Genomic DNA, 18,718 nt, shown 5'->3' with positions numbered 1-18,718 from the left:
AGATGGCTTAACAAACCCTGAAGCATCTGGTTTCGACTTGTCGTGCGTCATGCACGATACACATGATCACTTATGCGTTATGGACAAGGCTATCACCTTGAACAAGATACCAGTGGTGCTACACTGCAAACGCTGGCGTGGTCTTGCTATTCTCCCCGCCTTCAACAGGCTAGGTTGTCTAAAGATGAAGACTAGGTATGTAATCGTTCGATGGGGTGTGTCAAGTCTCAGCTATTGGCATCGTACTCGTGACAACCCTGGCCGAGGCTGCCAGTGTGTGTCATGGCTGAAACGCAGAGTAGTAAGGAGTACGTGCTGGGGATGCGGCTCAGGCAGCAGAGCATGCGGCATTCAGAAACAGTAAGGCAGGACCAGATTAGAGCTCGTCACCACGAAGATCCCTTGGTCACATCAACGTCCGTGTCGCTGACTTCCCTTTCCGCAGCGCTAACTCACTCGTAATGCATGATGCATGGCTTTTCGGAAGGGAAAACTGGTCTCCAGCTTACCAGAATGCACTATAACGGTACTGTAACAGTAGTTTTTATCAGACTGCCTCAACTGTTACCGACTCTTAGTACAAGGTAAGCTACATAGTAAGGGCCCCCACCGTACAGGATATGGATTCTTGCGCGATTTGTCTCATGGTAGAGTCTCCATCAAAATTTTCAATGAGTGGTCCGACCTCGGTCTGATCGAACACTTGAACGGCCTCGGTATCCTTTTCACCCAAATTAGGATTAAGGCGGCCAGAGGAAGAAATACCGTGGCTCACCTGAACACGGAGTTGTCGAACACGACTTCTGGCTCGATCGCCAGCTCAGCCCCTCTTAGGCCTGCGTCCAACCTTTGCTCACCCGCAGCTGGAACATTCGCCTTGGACATATCCAGCGTCGCGATCATGCTCACCATCAACAACCAGAGCGACGATTCGACTAGGTGAGCTCCAGGACATCGTCTGTGGGTTTCGCAGGAAACAGCCAAGTCAACACTTCGCTAAATATCAATGACTGGCGCTTCCGGAAAAACTTACCGCCTACCAAATCCAAACACGTATGTCCTCGGATCACGCCTCCGCTCTGCGGCACTGATATCCTTACTTTCTACATGATGTTTTTCAGTAGAAAGACTCTGTGGACTCGAGCTGCTCGTTTGCGCCGCAAAATCTGGCACCCGCGTGCTTGATGTATGTGCAAGATCCAGGAACCGCTCTGGCTTGAACATATCGGGCTCAGGGTAAATCTTTTCATCGCGCATAATCCCCCTTGGAAAGAAGGGAAAATATCATTAGCATGATGGCGGCAAAAAAAAACATCCTCTTCGCGGACTTGAGACAGGGTAATAGTGTCACATACCATATATTCCCAAACACCTGGCATATGACATGAGAAACAACTCTCCAACCAGGTTATACTTAAATGCATCAGAATAACGTACCAACGACCCTTTGGGGATAAGCATTCCTTCGTATATGTCGTCTTCCTTCAATCTGTGTGGAAGACCTATGCCAAACATTTCCTCAGTATGCCAAGCCAAGAAGAGTAATGGGACATACTCAAAGGTACTGGAACGCCCCATCTCAGCGTCTCAGTGAAGACCGCATTGCAATACGGTAACTGCACCCTATCTTCGAACGTAGGAAGCCTTCGCCCCCCAGTGACGCTATCAATCTCGGCTTGCGCCCGTGCCAACACGTGTGGGTTTTTTACCATTGAAAGTATGAAGAGAGTAAGAAACGCGATGCTCTACAGTGGAGACGATAACAAGGTCACGCGGGGGATGAACATTTGGTGAGTTGTTACATAGGTGGAAAGGTGACTTACTGTCTCGATGCTAACGTAGAATAAGTGTCAGAACATGTACAAAAGTGGATGGGAAGTATAAGGAGAGACGTGAGTGAGAACGAGAATTTGACCAACTAACCTTCCAGAATATATCGAATTGGCTGTCCATCGCAGATCGTGGTCCTGTGTAGTCGTTGAATGCTTCGGCTTCGGCTCCTTAACATGTCGGAAGTCGTTTTTAAAGGTGTCATTATTTTCGTGACCGCCGCTCTCCAATGCACCGGCACCATAGGTATCCGGATCGACAAGCATGGACACAAAACAGGTCCTCGCTGTTCCTTTTCTCTGTGCATGGATCATGGTAAGCGCATATATTGATAGGAAGTTAGTCGAGCACGAAACTCGAAAACTAAAAGGGAAGAGGGGTACAGACTATCTCATCCAGCGCATGGTTATACGGCCGATCGACGAACTCTTGCATCATGGCTTTCCACCGAACTGCTTGGCGTTTGAAGGAAGCGCCGGGAAACCAAAGAGGGATATGTTTCACTGTTCCCATCCGCAGGTCGAGTACATCCAGACATAAAATAGACATTTTCGATAAGTAAAGAAATGAAAAAATGAGGTAGCAGAGGACTTACAAGAGGGAAACACGTCGACTGGCCAAATCTTGCCGCTCGACGCTATCCTATTGGCAAGCACATCAACACAGTCCTCTGCAAGCCTCAGAAATTCATCGTCGTTCGATTTGACTTGGTGTCCGTATACAACCAAGAGCGTTAAACCGCCCGCGTAGCTATCGAAACAACTTGTTATCGGCGGCGTTGGAGCAAAACCGCATGACGCACCGCCTAATATGTTCCACATAGCTGGCAGGGTCCTCCAGGAGTCTTCTAAGGAATGGTTTCGTCTCGAGTTCTAAAAGGGGGTGATAGTTGCGTATGCTGGACGGGCTAAGCGCCGTTTGGAGGAGTCGACGTTGCCGCCGGGATGTTTTCCCGTAGGGAGTAAATGCAACCATGTTTTCACAGCCGCACCTGTTTGCGTATTAATTGTAGTGACCTCAAAAAGCGAAGTTTATGTTTTGAATACTAGGTACGCACAGCTCGTTTGCCATAACAAGATGTGGTCTATCAGAATATATGGCCCCGCGTTTGTCAAGGAGCTCGAGAACCGCTTCCGGCGTATTCAAAAAAACGACACCGAGTCCAAAAACGTGGAGGTACGTGATACGTCCTACCAGGGTCGCATTGAATGGCACTTCGCATGCTAGATACAGCAAAACTTCGCCCACACCTACCATAGTCTCTCTTCCACGTTTCCGCTCGTAACCAGAGTTCTTTCCCGGCAAGGTCGCGCAGATTGCCAATGAAAGGAAGGGGTTTCGGGCCTGGGGGGTAATGTGAAGAAGATGTCCCCAAATTACGGATGAGTTTGTGATAGAAGACGTAGGTGGCAACTGCAAGTATGGAAGCCCAAACAGCAACCCACCCCATGAAGTCAGTTCAGGCTCAGAGCGGGGGAAGGTAAAGTGAGGTAGAGCAAAAGAAGTGCCAAGGGTGAGTGCGGCACTTTATACTTGCGAGTCAACGGCGTCCCTTGACGCCTTCTGACCTACATAGGTTGCTGGGGGAGCGACATGGGAATTGGCATCCTCGGTTACCGCGCCATTAATACCTGGTTCCCTCACGGTGACGGGATCGCCAATTGCGGGCGAGAATTGCCATCAATGATCACCCTGGAAAAACGGTGCGCGCGGCACGGCCAGAAGAGTACTCGGATTTCCAGTGTGTGAAGGAGATGAGATGCCCGACCCCCGCCGCAAAGTAAAAACACTCACGGGATGCTGAACCACCTCGAGAAGCAAAAGGAGGTCATATCCTGGATCCGATGAGAGTAGGGCTCTAGCAGGTCTGGGGTGATATCCTTGACATTGACCGATTTGGGTCGATGAATCGCGGCGTAAATGGAATTGACTTGCCTTCCTCTCTATGAGCTCTTCGGCTTCGTATGGATGTGTGTGAAAGGAAAGGAATAACTCAATTCCAGAATAATGACAAATGGACTCGGTACTGTTGCACACGACGGAGGCCAGAAATCTCCGTTAGCAATCAATAGAGCATCGAGAATCAAACGGAGTACTCGGCGGCACCGTGTATCCCTGTGAGCACTTGATACCTACCTTGCTGCAAGCCCAAGTTGGAGGTGGGTATTCTGGGGCGCCGTAGGATAGACTCTTCCGGCCCCCGAATAGCACCGAGGTAAGCAACGTAAAATGGCGCACACTTCTGCCGAAACTACAAATTCAATAATGCCCCGGTCATGACGGACAAGCAGGTTCTGCTTCCGCTTCCCAATTCCGCTATGGAAGGAGAGCAAACACCCTCTCGAATTCTCCTTAGCACTCCGAACAGGAAAGGTCGGGCGTCAATGCTCCATCGTTATGTGCAACCCAAACACGCCCAATGCCTTCCGAATTGATTCCTATTGGTGGTTGGCATGAGTGTTTTACCAACCCTCAAAGTCAAGTAGATTACTATACCTCATGCTTTGGAATGTGAGGAAGTTGTTCTCCCTGAAATCGATGGCCAGGAACTAGCATTCTGAAAGCCCATCACGAAGAATTTCACAACTTGGGGTGTAGGCTACCCAAGTTAGTAGTACCTGGCGATGACGGGTCCGTCAATAGAGATCAACAGTACTGACCCTTGTCACCCTCAAGTTCAATCGAGCTGATGGCTCCGCGACTGAGCAAACGTCAGCAGCGGGAGCAAGAAGAGCTTGTTGCACTTGCTAGCAGTAGACCCGAGCTCACACGATCCGATTCACACGTATCCACCGATGACCAACCCGTAGTTGCACCTGCCACAAAATCTGGCTTCGCTGCGGTATGTAACATCATTACAATGTGTATGCTTGCAGCCGTAGTGACAATGGTACCCAGCTCTTCGCACCAGACGACGAGCCAGAGTCACCGGATGAAGGCAACGAGGAAAACGTCCCAGTGTCTAGCAAGTCGCGCAAGGTAAGCTGCCGTGCACCATCCGACTCTTGATCAGCGTTAAGCTACTGTGCATCAGCCAAAGAAGAAAAGAAAGAAGGCCACAAAGCCCAATGCTTCCACCGATAACCAGCTACCGGACAAGTCAGGCGCTTCCTCGTCACATCTGGCAGTGAAGTCTAAACCCGCAACCGCAAAAAAGAATAAAGGCAAGAAAAAGGACGATATCGATGATGTCGACAAAGCATTGGCAGAATTGTCTGTCAGGTGCGTTTCGTTTAGCATCTCCCCGTAGTCTCAGATCAGACTGTCCGAGTGTCGCATAGATACCCAGACCTCAAGAGCATATCAAATGCCCCTAGTGATGAACGGACCAGTGCTCTTGCGAGTCTCCTATCAGTTTCATTAGCCCATCTTGACGCAGAGTCGGAACTCCGTAAATTTTTCGGCTCAAGAGCAGTCACGGCGGCCGAGTCTTCTGGATCAGGACATTCTCAATCTCATAGACGACGACGCGGGATGCCTTCTAGCGCGTTGCGCGCGCAGCTCACACGTCCGGATCGATCCTGGTCTCTCACGAAGCCGCGCGAAGGACTCTCGCTGCGTCCTCTCACGGAGGCGGAAACAGCCGGAAAAACCAGGCGAGGTCCTGCGTATTCGGGTAAATGGTGGACCGTAGAATACACAAGGCGCTATAAGGGTGCAACTAGAGACTTCATTCGTGCCGTGAGGAGTGGAGGTATGTGCTTCACTTGTGTGTCATAAACCTGTTTGACTCATTCATCAACAGCCCCTGATGCAATGTGGGGAGTTTTGCATACCATGCCTTGGCAGGCAGATACATTGTTACAACTTGGAGAAATTTATAGACACCGTGAGGGTAAGCGTGTTACCACACCCCGCTCGGATCTCGCATAACGTTCTTCAGAGTACAGCACCGCGGTGGAACACGTCTCGCGAGCCATATTCGCTTATGAGCGTGCATTCCTTGGCACTTTTAGCTTCACAACTGGGGTCAACAGGCTTGACTTCGACTTCGTTGAAAATCGACCCTTCTTCCTAGCCATCCACCAGCAGGTCATGTAGGTCCACGTACACTACGTATCCGCATCATTTCCCGCAGAGGATAACATCTTTCCTAGCGATCTTCAACGTCGTGGCTGCCCACGCGCCGCTTTTGAGCATGCCCGTCTCCTGTTCTCGCTTGAACCCTTGACCGATCCGCATGGGGCGCTTTTACATCTCGATTTCCTTTCAGTCAAAGCTGGCATAGGTGACTGGCTGTTGGATGTTTGGAAGGTTTACCAGTCCCGCCATGGCGCCATCGAAGAAGCGACAGAGTATATGGACCCCGGCGTGCTTCCGGGGTGGGTTTACGCAAGAGCACTACTTTTGAGAATGGAAGAGAAAGTCAAGCGCGATCGCGGCGAGGTCGGTCCTACGACGGAAATCGGGTGGCTTCATCTTATGTGCTAATATTGTTTCAGGATGTCGAGGAAGAAAGCACTGAAATTCTCAAGCAGGCCATATCTGCCTATCCCTCTGTGGTGCCGCTACTAGCTGACAAATGTGAAATATCCCTTTCGGTGGACATTCGATCACACAAAGAGTTTCGTATACGCACAGACAATCTGTGAGCAATTGCGCCTTCCGTAATGTTCTCGGCTTATGATAGTTTCAGTGGTCTGAGTGCTGCAGAAAGTGTCCTCCATCTCCTTACACATATCTATGCTATTCGGTCCGCATCTTTGTGGAAATTGCCTGACCTCAGCTCTTGGCTAGCGTCGACAACATCAAGTCTCCTGCCTAACCTTTCTTCCAAGCGTGCTCATCCTTTCCGCGAACGGTTTCTCCGCATTTTTAACTCCGATCACCTTCGTTACTCTGTCTACCGACATATCATCGTGCTTCAACAAACTCACGCACAAGAGCAATATCGCATTCTCACGGCTTTTATCCCGCGAGGAGTGTTGACTTCGCATGAATACGCGTGCGACCCATTGCCCCCGCCAACCGCAAGGAGTTCCTATGACGCGAAGTTCTTTGAAGGGGCTGAAGATCTTGCTTCACCGAGAAGTTCTTACCGACGCACACGTGCCGAAGAGCGCCAACTCGAACGCCTTGTCCCTGATGCAGCAGTCCGTGAGCAGTTGATGGCTCTCTTCGAACGGCTCCCAGGTCTTGCGGCACATGCGCCCGGTGGAGTGGTGCAGTTTGTACAGGCTCTGGCCCAAATGGGTGATGAGGCTATTGACGAGCTGTTGATGGGAGGCCTGATGGCACAAGAGGATCCTGCACCTGAAGCGGAACAACAGCATCTAGGAGCGATGCCTGGGGGCATGCCTGACGATGATGACGGGGTGGATGATATTGTACCGGTGGGCCCCGCTCACGAGTTCGAAGCTACGGACGAGGTCGCGAATGTGGACGACGACGCAGATGAAGCGGAGGCTGCTGTGGTGAGTATTTGCCTTTTCACTGCTATTGTGCTCTGAGCAGCTCTTGCATGCTCAGCCACTTCCTTTGCGTGTCGTACGTAACCTACTCAGTAGGCTTTGGGGAGGCACAGGCGAGGCACAGGAATCGTCTGATGATGACGCCGAATCGGTGGTTCGTGATGACGATGGTGTTGACTAGTTGTGCAATGTTGCAGTGGCGGTACCAGGTCTTTACAGGCAACCATTGCATTTAATCGATGTTCCCTTCTCCGGAACATGCTTTGCCCGCGTTGCCGTTTCGACATCGATTGGAGATGAGATAAGGTATGTTTTTATACTGATTGCTGCGCGGGCAGAACCGGACCCAGTTTCGGTGGGCTTATCCTCTGTGTACGTGCGTAAACGTTAGGCCGGGTAGGGGAATGCAATTTGCAAACTTCCTGAGTGTTATTTGCGATGTACAGCAACCACGTCGTAGATATGAAGTCGGTAGTTGCAAGCATGTAATAAAGTATCCAAGGGACGCTGTCAATCAGTGACTCGGCTGGCAGTAAATTTGCTCGGTTCATCCTTCCTTCTCTCCACTGTACCACAATAATGTTGTCCAATCGTGCTGCACACCTGTCGTCGCGGGTGGTCAGGAAGGCCCTTCTGCCAGGACAACGACAGGGTGCCCTGACAGCTGTACGTCGACGAGACAATATATCTGTCCGCTCTATCCAGTCAGTCATTCAAACCGACCGTGTCAGTGTGAACAGCGTTCATACCCTTCTGCCGTCTTCTAATGCTACTTCTGACAGGATACAATTACCCGTCTTCTCTATTCACTAGGTTCGAAGCGTGAGGTGGAGCGTCACCTTCGCATCTTCTCCTCTGCCTCCAACCCGGTCCAACCTGCCAAATTCGCTGTCATCAAGGTCGGAGGAGCCGTCCTGGACAATATTGATGACCTTGCCCATTCTCTCTCATTTCTCTATCGAGTTGGCCTCTACCCCGTGGTCCTGCATGGTGCGGGGCCACAGATGAACGATATCCTTGAAGCAGAAGGCGTAGAGCCTGATTATATAGACGGCATCAGGGTTACTGGTAGGACTCTAACATCCTATGCTGGGCGATTCTGACGATTACATTCCATCCTTTTGTTCTTTCTAAAGACGCTAACACCCTCCAAATTGCCCGTCGTGTCTTCCTCGAAGAGAATCTTAAGCTCGTCGGGGCCCTTGAAAAGTTGGGCACCCGTGCTCGTCCAATTACGTCCGGCGTCTTCACTGCCGACTACCTCGATCGTCCTCGCTATGGTCTGGTTGGTCGCATCACGCGTGTTGACAAGCGCCCGATCGAAGCCTCCATTCGTGCCGGCGCCCTTCCCATCCTAACCAGCTTGGCTGAGACACCAGAGGGCCAGATTCTCAATGTCAACGCGGACGTCGCCGCTGGGGAGCTGTCCAAAGAGCTTGAGCCGCTGAAGATTGTCTTCCTCAATGAAAAGGGCGGCCTTTTCCATGGCGTCACTGGAGAGAAACTCGATGTGATCAATCTGGACGAGGTATGTCCATCTACCCGCCTTGTTTGTTTTCTCCGCAGCGGCAAGGACCGGCTGACATTTATTATGTAGGAATACGATCAATTAATGAAAGAACCCTGGGTCAAGTTCGGCACGAAGCTCAAGTTGCGGGAGTTCAAGGAGCTCTTGGAACATCTACCCCGTTCCTCGTCTGTTGCGGTCATATCCGCCGCCAACCTCCAGCGCGAACTTTTTACGGATTCAGGCGCTGGTACTCTTATTCGTCGTGGCTATCGTTTAACGAAGTACGATACCCTTGCGAGCATTGGTCCTGACCGCTTCCGTCAAGTCGTGCACGAACGTGATCCAGATGTGTGTGCAGGGACGGCTAGTGTCGCAGGTATCCTGGCAGAACTTGAACGTGCCCCGTTCACGATCTACGCCGACGAACCCCTTGATTCCGTTGCCGTCGTGTCACACCCTGAGGGGGAGATACCTGTACTTACCCGCCTCCTCCCATCTCGCGCTGGGGTGCTGAACGGTGTTCTGGACAATGTTTGGAATGCCGTACGCAAAGACCATCGTAAGCTCTTCTGGACTGCCCCGATCGATGATGAAAATCGTGCCTGGCACTTTGAGCGTGCGGACGGGAGTTTCACGAGGGGCTCAAGGACCCTGTTCTGGTACGGCGTGACCGACGCGAGTGAGCTTGATCAAGTAGTCCACTCTTTGGAACAAAATAAACGCATTCCTCGCTCTTATCTTCCCGTGGGACCCTCGCGTGCAACCTCGTCTAATGGTCTTGGTGGCTCACGGGCGTACTCGACGTCTGCTGGACGCACTCCCACGAGTACTCGAGGCTACGCTACTGCCGCGGCTCCCGTCCTACCCGTACAGCATACCACGGAACGCAAACGCCTGGCACTTGTTGGTGCACGTGGGTACACTGGTCAGGCTCTCGTCTCGCTTCTTTCCTCTCACCCTTACCTGGATTTGACGCACGTGTCTTCGCGCCAGCTTGCGGGCAGGGCTTTGGAGGGGTACACCAAAGGGTCTGTAACATACAGCAACTTGGGAGTCAACGATATGGAGAAGATGGAGAGTGAAGGGGAGGTGGATGCATGGGTATTGGCACTGCCGAACGGTGCAGGTGCTCCTTTCGTCGCGGCGTTAAATAACGGAGCCAAAGAAAAGGAACGAAAAGGAGGAAAGGCTGGTGTTGCGGTGGATTTAAGTGCGGATTGGAGGTTCGACGATGGCTGGACGTATGGCCTGCCTGGTGAGGAGCGTTTGTAATCTATCGTGCTAGGATCGTCAAGTTCATGATTTCTTTTGCTTGCTCTGGTCTACATGTTACCCGTTTTCCATACTTTGTCAGAACTGTACAACCGTCCTGCTATCCGTGATGCTACACGTATTGCCAACCCGGGCTGCTATGCAACAACGATCCAGCTCCTGATTGCACCTTTACTCCCTTACCTCAAGCATGGGTGTTGGCCAACTGTCTTTGGAGTTTCTGGATATAGCGGCGCAGGGACTGTTCCTTCACAAACGGCCGACGGGCAGCCAACGAGCCTACCTAAAATTCCTGCTGAAAGCCTTGGTGGTGCCATCCGACCGTATTCGTTGACGGATCATGTGCACGAACGCGAAGCCGGGTGGCACCTATCACGTCTCTTGCCTAACCCGAGTGCAGACAGCAAAGCCTCAGACAACATGCAGGTTGCATTCGTTCCTGTCGTTGCACCCTGGTTTAGCGGAATCATCTGTACCCTGTCGATGCCTCTGGCTTCCAAGGCCACCGCTGCTGATATAAGGACTCTGTATGAGGAGAAATACAAAAACGAGCGCCTCGTGCGCGTGCAGGCTGCCGTACCTAGTCTGGCGGACATCGCTGGGAAGCAGAGCGCTGTGATCGGTGGAGTGCAGGTGCACAGTGGGGGAGAACGAGTGGTTATAGTGGTGAGTATCGTGGCCAGAGTCTCTTGTTTTGCCATGCTGACGGACCTTCTACCCTACACAGGGCGGCTTGGATAACTTGCTCAAGGGAGCCGCCACGCAATGTCTGCAGAATTTGAATCTGGCGCTTGGATACGATGAATATGAAGGCATCCCAGATGATCGTTAAGAATTTCCGTGCAGTAAAAAGTAGATCTCGATGGCCCTTTTTAGAGGACTCCGAATTTACACATGTTAAAGAATTTGGCTTTAGGGCATTTCAGCCTCCTCGCTTTAAATAACCTGACCTGTATCTAAGAACTTGTCTGCGAGCAGATGGATGTGTAACCAACGGGGCCTACAGTTTGCTTACGGAAAATGTCCAGGGCTCTGGGCATTTTTGGGTTTGTTGGATCGGTGTTATCAATATATGGGCCTACATCATCGATAGTCTTACGGTCCCTTTTGATCCGGACGAGCCGTCGTCTAGAGTCGTCCACCACCTCTCCCTCGGCTTTGATCCACCTACAACCATCCCCTTTCTCTTCGGACCTTTCCCTGTTACTTCTTTCACACCACCAGCCCTACGGACGACGGTAGAGAGACCAGACGACACTCCTTGTCGTCCCCGCCCTTCCATGCTATCGTCAGCCATTCGCGACCTTTTCTGCCCCGGCGTTACTGGGTCTATGTTCGGTGGTTTGGGTGCATCTGATGGTGCAGAAAACGGACTCGGAGATCGACATTGACTGCCTGTTGTAGATACAGTAGTCTCACGGGCGCGTTTACGCCCTCGAGAATCAGCAGAATTGATTGGCGATGACCTGGAGCTGGAACCTGGATTGAGTTTGGACTTGGATTTCATCGGGGTATTTACGGCTCTGAACCCGCTCTCCCACAACTTCTTATGAAGCCGAAAGAGTGCCATAGTTGCACGCGCGTCCGTGACCTAGAAGGTAAACAGACAAAATCACATGAGATGACATTGTAAGCAGCCCCCGAGCCTAACCAAGGGGCAAGACTGGACGAAATTTCTGCATACACTGTTGTGCTCTCCTTCCTGAATGCTTATTCCTAATTCCTGTCGCACGAGTACCCGAAGAGCAGGCCGACGTGAATTCACCAACTTATGTTGATGTGCCAGTAATTGAGTGTCACGAAGCTGCTGTGCAGGGTGGGAAAGGAGCAGTGCCTGGGGCAAAGGTCGGAATCAGTGTGGTTCGTCGAGAGCGAGATAACAGTGAAGGGACCCTACACCATGCCTACCTTGAGATCGTTGTGCACAGCGTGACCCACAAGTATTCGGTCTTTAATTAGATCAGATACAGTTTGCTGTATCTCGTCGAAGGGCTTTGCTACGGATCAAGTTATCAACCGAGATCTTTTACAGCAGTCGAGAATTAACGAAAGCTTAGTCGCCCACCTTCCTCGCCAAGATCTGCTCTCCGCACTCCACTCCATTTCGTTCTATAATCGACGACACGCTCCTTTTGCCGAACAAACGCATTAAGAACGACAGCACCTTTGAAATTGACTATGCTGACGCGGGCTAGTGATGACTCCGATCCTTCCAAGCCAATGCCGACCATTTCACAATCGAGTGCGAGGTATTTTCCAGGACTGATGGCATAGTGAACCGATAAGAAAACAAAAAGGGAATGAAAGTCTACGCACACTGCCTCGGAAGGTTGATATGAGTTCATCCCAAGTACCATTTTGCGCAGACTAGCTATGGACTCGCCGTTCTTGATTTCAGTCGTGTCCAAATCAATGTTTTCCAATGTCCCATGTTGCGGCGATGTCACTGTGTTATTCCGATGGAATATCGGTGCCTTAGACGTTGAAGGCGGCGAGACACTCTTGTGATTGTTTTGTTGAGAATGGCGCTTCCTGCTCTTTGACGGCTGGATGGCCTACTCGTCGTTACAATCTGGAGAAAGGCCGTGAATGCTATAACGGACCTTCTTTAGCTTGAGCCAGTTGGAAGATGGGAGAGGACTAGGACTGGTTAGACAGGCAGTAACTAGAAGGAATAGTGGGGCAGCCTACTTGGATGAAGACATTCCGGGTAACTGAGCCTGGGACAGAAGGCAGGAGCTGACTCTTTTGTAGGACTACCACAAAACTCAAAGACCCTTACAAGAGAATGTATCGACAGTGACTTTTCTCTACGAAGGTCATGAGTATCTGACACTTTGATTCTTACAGGCCACCCAAGGGTTCGGGCCGGAAAAGAGCACCCATCGATAGCGCTAGCTCGGCAACGCACACCCCTGTGAGTCGTATTCTACGACCCCCAATACTAAACTTTCCAACATGAGGACAGACCCTCGCCGAACAGCTCTCTTTCCTACACTATCGTCGCCCGTTCAAGAACCCGAATTATACCAAGAATCTTAATAGACGGACGAAGAATCTCAAGACGGTCCTGACCCAAGAACGGGAACGGGAACGTGCAGAGAGGGAGAGAAGACGACTGGAAAAAGAGGAGCAGGAGCGTAAGACAGACGATGCCATGGACGTCGACACCACCAACAACGCAAACGAGGAGAAGACTTCGGCGTCGCACAGTGTTGTCTTAGACGAGGATATACCAACCTGTAAGTACACTTCCATTGCTAATTTCAGCTAAATCTTCGTCGGAGCTGATTTGAGGTTCGATTCTGTGCTGTTGGTAGACACATCTATCGAGGCACCACCCTCCTTACTCCCACCCCGGCACTATTGTGATATCACAGGCTTGGAGGTAAGTGTATCCGTCATCTCGCTCGCCATTGTCCCGAAGTATCACAGGCACCATACACCGACCCACGAACTGGCCTGAGATACCATGACAAAAGTGTATACGAACTTATTAAAGGGCTGGTAAGTGGAGTCTGCGTTGTCCTCCATACGTGACGTCCTATAAACCTCACTGCTGCCTATCAGAGTCCTAGTGTAGCTAAGGATTACCTTGCCGCTCGAGGGGTCAATCCAGTTGTCAAGTAATCTCCGTGGGAGTCACTGTTGTGTAGTGCGGAGTCACATGGATAGGGTCCTGCGTCCCATCGCCAAGCTGACTGGAGAAACCCATGATGAAAAAATGTCTATAGCTATCCCACCGATAGTTTCTGCGCACATTGCATCGTATCCGAGCTCGCAGTTCATATAACTTATGCCCTTGGCAAATCTGCGCAGTCGAAAACTGATACTCCCAAAAAAATGCAACCTCAAGGAAGCGAAAGATGTACCATGCTCATCGTAGCCACGTCGACAGCAGGTATAATTGAAGGTCAGTAGCTGACGACTCGAAACCGCCGTTAACGCGACGGAGGCATTCCACACCAGTAGGTAGAACCGATGCCCTAGGTAAATAAATCGTAGCTACACCCCTGTTAACTCTCGCAAAAATTCTGCGCAAAGGAAAGTTCGCTATATTAGTATAGAAAATGAGAAAGGGACTCCCACTTACCACGCGTCAATTCAAAAGCGGCAAATGTACTTGCTGCTGCCGGTATACTGTACATGCGTGAGTTGGGCCGGGTCCACGCTGCGTATTACCTACCTTCGAAGCACTTGTATATACAAGTCAATAGACCTGCCTTGGGTGGGAAAAAAAGGACTTACACGAGGGGGAAAGTCCACGAAAAAGGCCAGAGCTGTGTGACGTGGTCGTCGTACGGTAATGGCGTCGGGTTGATGTAGATCGGTAGGAGACGAGCCACCAAGTGACAGTCAACAACTTCAGCTGAGAGTGCAATAAACGGTGACGTACACCCCACTATCTGCGACAATAGACCGCAGTTCTGAATTGATGTATGTCCACGGTCGTGACGTGGGTGGCGTCGGGCGAAGTTGGATGCGTGACTTTATCACATCTGGCAATGGATTAAGGCCAGTCAGACGTGGCAGCAGTGTACAGGGCTGAGAATGTACCTAGAGGGTAACAGCAAAGCCAATATGCAATCTGCGAAATAAGGGGTTCAAGCACCGTAAGCAAATGGCGAAGACAGCACGAAAAAGGTATCCACTCCTCCCGTAGCTCCGCTTGTGAGGAGAGCCCAAACTGGTACATGTTCACCATACCGCGTTTGAAACTGCCGTTTTGAAAACTCAAAAGCTGTCACGGTAAAAACTGGCTGATAAGTCGGTGCATTTGAGAAGGTAACCGTTACCCAACCTGTGTAGAACCTATCGATACGTGCATTTTGAAGGTTAATTCTCTCCGAGTTGAACATTAAACTGGTGTCACATACCCAGCATACGCAGGAATTTCTCTGGCTACAGTGACCTGTGTGTGCAAAGCCGCTTGTTAGAAGGGATACCGTCGAGAGCCTGGGAGCAAAGTTGCCGATGTCACCGCAGCGGACGCAAGACAAAATTAGGTCTCGAGACAAAATGAAGTACATACCCAATATCCACGCATGATACCTCGCTTGAACCCCCAGTCTTTCCACATTTCCCGAGCAACATCACGCAGCCGCTTATCGGTCGCCGCGTCGTATTGTCCTTGCATACGGACCTTGAACATTTCGACTATGATTACAGTTGAATCGGCACAATGTGATAAGCGTGGATAAGGACTCACCAGGACTTGCAAGGACAGCATTCGCAGCACCCGCCATGGCTCCAGCCAAGCCAATCTGGGGGAGCGTAAGCTGTGGAAAGGGAGAGATGATGCGTTTCGAGGTTGCGTAGGACGCAAAGAGGAGCGAGTTCACGCCTGCAATGCCAATCAGGGGACTCGCCATGCCTGAGGATGGAGAATGAATGGTTATTCAAAAGTGGTCGCAGACAGAGCACGTGTACCTTTGTATAGTGCAAAGAACCCCTCCGTTCGAATCGTCCGAACGAGGATGTCCATCGGTCCTTTCTAAAGGGGGTCAGGCATGCCCCGGAGAGCTAGACGTAACAGAGGACGTACAAACATCCCCTCTATTATCTGGAATGAGTCCAATACCGAAACAAAGTAGTATCAGACGCACTGGGGGCTATTTGAGCGCGCGTTTTTACAGTGTCTAGAGGCTGGCCGACAAGAACCTGTGCTGCGCCTCCGGCACTGCCTGCAATGAGCTCATTTACGGTGGACGCAGGTTGCTGTGACATGTCGTGGTTCGGATGAGAGCCCGATGCGAATGAGTTGACAAGGACACATACTCTCACACCATCTCGCCATCGAGTACCAGCGCGCTAATCAACGTTCAACGTTCAACAACGTCAGTGTCCATGGTGTCGCGTGCGCAAGATCTGTATTCTGGCGGCTCTCAACTGGATCGTGATCGCGACCCCGTCTTCCCGGGAGGGACACCCCAATGGGCGCCTGGCCCAAATTACACGGAGCGACCTGTTCCGCATGTCAGCAATCCGATCTTGCTCATCTCATGCGGACCCGTATTGATCTTGTCTCTGTTTCTTTGCACCCGTAATCATTTGTAAAGGTTGCCCCGCCAATGACTTCCAAGCCCACCGACGAGGAACTATTCATACGCGGCCCACGCGGAGAGCAACTTCCCAATGTCGATTTCTTAAGACAACACTTTATCCAGGAAGGCCGCCTTACTGAAGATCAGGCCCTGCGCATCCTCCGTCAAGCGACAGCGTTGCTCTCACACGAGCCCAACCTCATTCAAGTCGCAAGCCCTATTACAAGTGCGTGTGCCTGCTGTGTGCAATCGAGGGACCTCGCATCCTGATGACCACACCTTGCGTCAGTATGTGGAGATGTCCACGGCCAATATGTGAGTCGTGTCACTATGATGATTCAATCTTCCCATCTCATACCAACCGCAAGTATGATCTCATGAAATTGTTCGAAGTGGGGGGAAGTTTCTCTAATAATCACTATTTGTTTCTGGGCGATTATGTCGATCGAGGTAATTTCGGCATCGAAGTACGTCCAGCATCATATAGTCTCGTTCAAGGATTGCATACGTGGCCCAGTGCTTGCTGTATCTCTACGCTCTCAAACTCCAGCGCCCGAAGGATATTACTCTTCTTCGTGGCAACCACGAATGCCGACATCTCACAGAATACTTTACCTTCAAACGAGAATGTTCGTCACCTCTGACGCCAGCGGTGCCCTGCTGACTTGAGCATGCAGGCCTCCACAAATATTCTGCTACCGTGTACGACGATTGTCTGGCCTCTTTCAACGCACTTCCTCTCGCTGCCATTGTGGATAACCGTTTCTTTTGTGTACACGGCGGCATATCACCAGAACTTAATACACTCGATGACCTACAGAAGGTTCGTGGATAGCCGTTGGTGTTCCGAGGTGGTTGTGACCCTCCTGTCCGTCGGAATAGCTCCACCGGTTCCAAGAACCAGGTTCTAGCGGACTCTTGTGCGATCTGTTATGGTCCGATCCAATAGCTAATTTTGGATACGAAAACGAACATTCACAACATGGACCACCTCTTCCACATGGAACCACTTGGCAGCATAATGGAATGCGCGGATGTTCGTACTATTATACGTGAGTAGTATATCTACCTTTCTTGTTCCTCCAAGTAATGAAGGTCCCGCACGCAGGTACCATGCAGTATGCATGTTCCTTGAACGCAACGGGCTTCTTGGCATCGTCCGCGGACACGAGGCACAAGATGCGGGGTACGCGATCTCTATCTCTTGATTGGCACATTTCCCACACTTACTCTTTGCTACTCTTTGTTATGGTCGCAACCACTCGTATGGGATCTGCCGATGTGAATGATGTCGCCAACGAAGGTATCAGATGTACCGCAAAACGCCCACAAAAAAGTTTCCATCTGTAATAACGGTCTTCAGTGCCCCTAACTATCTTGATGTGTACCATAACCGAGGGGCGGTGATTAAGTATGCAAATAAGAACATCACGATTCGCCAGTTTAACTCGAGCTCTCACCCATATTGGCTTCCTAATTTCATGGATGCGTTCACGTGGAGCTTGCCGTTTGTCGGCGCCAAAAGTGGGTGCTGCATTTGTTATCAGATTCTGCGCTGGCCATAATCCGTTATGTAGTTACAGAGATGCTCCTTGCCATCCTATCAACATGTAGCTCCGAGGAGCTTGAAGACATAGACGACGAAGACGCACACACAGTGGATCTTGCGCTTTCACCAGCGGAGGTCGGGGTACGGCATCAACGGATCAAGGATAAGATTCTCGCTGTGGGCAAGATGCAACGAGTGTTTCAGTTACTCCGGTACGTCGGAACGCTGCCATCCTTTGTTCCGACCTTTCGTTTGCTCTCCCCCGAGGTGCTCATATTAACCTAAATGATGTTTCAGCGAGGAAGCAGAGAATGCTACAGAACTGGCTACGGTACCACTGGAGCAGCGGCGTGGATCAGACATGTTGACAGCACAAGGCGCACAACTGAGGAATTACATCCGGACCTTCGCCGATGCGTGAGTGTTATCGATTTTCCCCTCCCCCTTGTTGTATTGATCATGGCTTTTTTCTTTCTCTTCGTTCATCAATTCTCCTCTCCATCTTAATTATGCAGACGACAGTCAGACCTCGCCAACGAACGCTTGCCACGTTTCGAGCCTGCTGATGAGGGGTTCCCCGTTATACCGGCTCCAAGTATGCGGCGCTACGTGACTGGCGACTTTGAAGGCGTAGGTAGGGACGACCTCATTCGGCATATGTTGGAAGAGGAAAGTGGGGAGGGAGGCATGGTTGAGCGCATTGCAGACCGGATCGCTAGGGGTCGAATGCCGACGGGGCTACCGCGGCCACTGAAGCGATTCGAGACGACCTAGCGCCAGTCACAACCAGCGGCATGTCGTTGGCTGGGTCTGTGATGGAGTAACGGGGAGAAGGCGCAGAGGGCAACGCGGACTCGAGTGAATGTATGATACCAGGAACTTTGACTTTGACCGCTGGAGAGTCCGCGCGAAGCGTATATCGCTGTATATCCTCTATGCCAATGTATATATGTGGCTCTCTCAATTAATCAGTACTTCAGTTCTCATGCTTGCCTAACTTCAAACCCGGTAAAAGCTTCAGCCCACTTCGCAGGACTTCTCATCTGTCAGCCGGATATCTTTTGCGACGTGTGTTACCAGTGGAGTATTGATGCATGACGGC

The 18,718-nt window shown here is 51.0% G+C and overlaps 7 protein-coding genes across 7 annotated transcripts; 4 read left to right on the top strand and 3 right to left on the bottom strand.

The window, feature by feature from the left end:
- Positions 1–642: 642 nt before the first annotated feature.
- Positions 643–3,280, bottom strand: F5J12DRAFT_902500 (cytochrome P450; the record flags this gene model as incomplete). The annotated part of the gene is made up of 12 exons (XM_051748304.1): positions 643–721; positions 776–958; positions 1,034–1,264; positions 1,356–1,372; positions 1,438–1,502; positions 1,556–1,745; positions 1,920–2,129; positions 2,218–2,333; positions 2,426–2,580; positions 2,633–2,821; positions 2,888–3,020; positions 3,085–3,280. 12 exons carry the CDS (start codon positions 3,278–3,280, stop codon positions 643–645), a joined length of 1,764 nt encoding a protein of 587 aa, XP_051604686.1.
- A 1,239-nt stretch (positions 3,281–4,519) lies between these two features.
- F5J12DRAFT_945086 (transcriptional repressor TCF25-domain-containing protein) lies at positions 4,520–7,674 on the top strand (the record flags this gene model as incomplete). The annotated part of the gene is made up of 10 exons (XM_051749731.1): positions 4,520–4,672; positions 4,729–4,809; positions 4,865–5,052; positions 5,112–5,524; positions 5,576–5,665; positions 5,714–5,867; positions 5,928–6,216; positions 6,282–6,418; positions 6,467–7,241; positions 7,300–7,674. 10 exons carry the CDS (start codon positions 4,520–4,522, stop codon positions 7,420–7,422), a joined length of 2,403 nt encoding a protein of 800 aa, XP_051604685.1. The 3' UTR covers positions 7,423–7,674.
- A 146-nt stretch (positions 7,675–7,820) lies between these two features.
- Positions 7,821–10,855, top strand: F5J12DRAFT_902498 (uncharacterized protein; the record flags this gene model as incomplete). The annotated part of the gene is made up of 6 exons (XM_051748303.1): positions 7,821–7,967; positions 8,024–8,309; positions 8,378–8,769; positions 8,839–10,006; positions 10,106–10,689; positions 10,751–10,855. The coding sequence occupies 6 exons, from the start codon at positions 7,821–7,823 to the stop codon at positions 10,853–10,855; spliced, it is 2,682 nt and encodes an 893-aa protein (XP_051604684.1).
- A 98-nt stretch (positions 10,856–10,953) lies between these two features.
- Positions 10,954–12,939, bottom strand: F5J12DRAFT_181270 (ribonuclease H-like domain-containing protein). Its single transcript, XM_051738264.1, has 8 exons — positions 12,879–12,939; positions 12,715–12,810; positions 12,627–12,663; positions 12,340–12,578; positions 12,089–12,285; positions 11,932–12,020; positions 11,708–11,857; positions 10,954–11,614 (listed from the first exon to the last, which is right to left on the bottom strand). Exons 2-8 carry the CDS (start codon positions 12,726–12,728, stop codon positions 11,102–11,104), a joined length of 1,239 nt encoding a protein of 412 aa, XP_051604683.1. The 5' UTR covers positions 12,729–12,810; positions 12,879–12,939; the 3' UTR covers positions 10,954–11,101.
- F5J12DRAFT_887575 (uncharacterized protein) lies at positions 12,812–13,653 on the top strand (the record flags this gene model as incomplete). The annotated part of the gene is made up of 6 exons (XM_051747198.1): positions 12,812–12,822; positions 12,874–12,940; positions 12,992–13,265; positions 13,344–13,411; positions 13,459–13,530; positions 13,594–13,653. 6 exons carry the CDS (start codon positions 12,812–12,814, stop codon positions 13,651–13,653), a joined length of 552 nt encoding a protein of 183 aa, XP_051604682.1.
- A 375-nt stretch (positions 13,654–14,028) lies between these two features.
- Positions 14,029–15,750, bottom strand: F5J12DRAFT_902509 (mitochondrial carrier; the record flags this gene model as incomplete). The annotated part of the gene is made up of 11 exons (XM_051748305.1): positions 14,029–14,057; positions 14,117–14,163; positions 14,268–14,303; positions 14,420–14,522; positions 14,581–14,611; positions 14,676–14,783; positions 14,897–14,935; positions 15,056–15,180; positions 15,233–15,397; positions 15,454–15,513; positions 15,630–15,750. The coding sequence occupies 11 exons, from the start codon at positions 15,748–15,750 to the stop codon at positions 14,029–14,031; spliced, it is 864 nt and encodes a 287-aa protein (XP_051604681.1).
- Positions 15,751–15,870: 120 nt separating this feature from the next.
- Positions 15,871–18,390, top strand: F5J12DRAFT_711952 (Metallo-dependent phosphatase; the record flags this gene model as incomplete). The annotated part of the gene is made up of 12 exons (XM_051740735.1): positions 15,871–15,999; positions 16,083–16,293; positions 16,357–16,382; positions 16,436–16,534; positions 16,585–16,696; positions 16,745–16,890; positions 16,950–17,119; positions 17,176–17,253; positions 17,371–17,591; positions 17,645–17,828; positions 17,914–18,033; positions 18,132–18,390. 12 exons carry the CDS (start codon positions 15,871–15,873, stop codon positions 18,388–18,390), a joined length of 1,755 nt encoding a protein of 584 aa, XP_051604680.1.
- Positions 18,391–18,718: the final 328 nt, after the last annotated feature.

This window comes from Pisolithus orientalis (genome assembly GCF_024613125.1).
Source record: "Pisolithus orientalis strain OTSU chromosome Unknown F5J12scaffold_2, whole genome shotgun sequence".
NCBI classification, from domain to species: Eukaryota; Fungi; Basidiomycota; class Agaricomycetes; order Boletales; family Pisolithaceae; genus Pisolithus; species Pisolithus orientalis.
Note: the sequence above shows the minus strand (reverse complement) of the source record. Positions and strands in the feature narration are given on the sequence as shown.

Coding starts and splice junctions, on each gene's coding strand:
- F5J12DRAFT_181270 (XM_051738264.1), bottom strand. Junction 12,579..12,626: donor ACTGGCTCAAGCTAAAGAAG/GTCCGTTATAGC, acceptor AACGACGAGTAG/GCCATCCAGCCGTCAAAGAG. Junction 12,021..12,088: donor AGCAGATCTTGGCGAGGAAG/GTGGGCGACTAA, acceptor CTTGATCCGTAG/CAAAGCCCTTCGACGAGATA.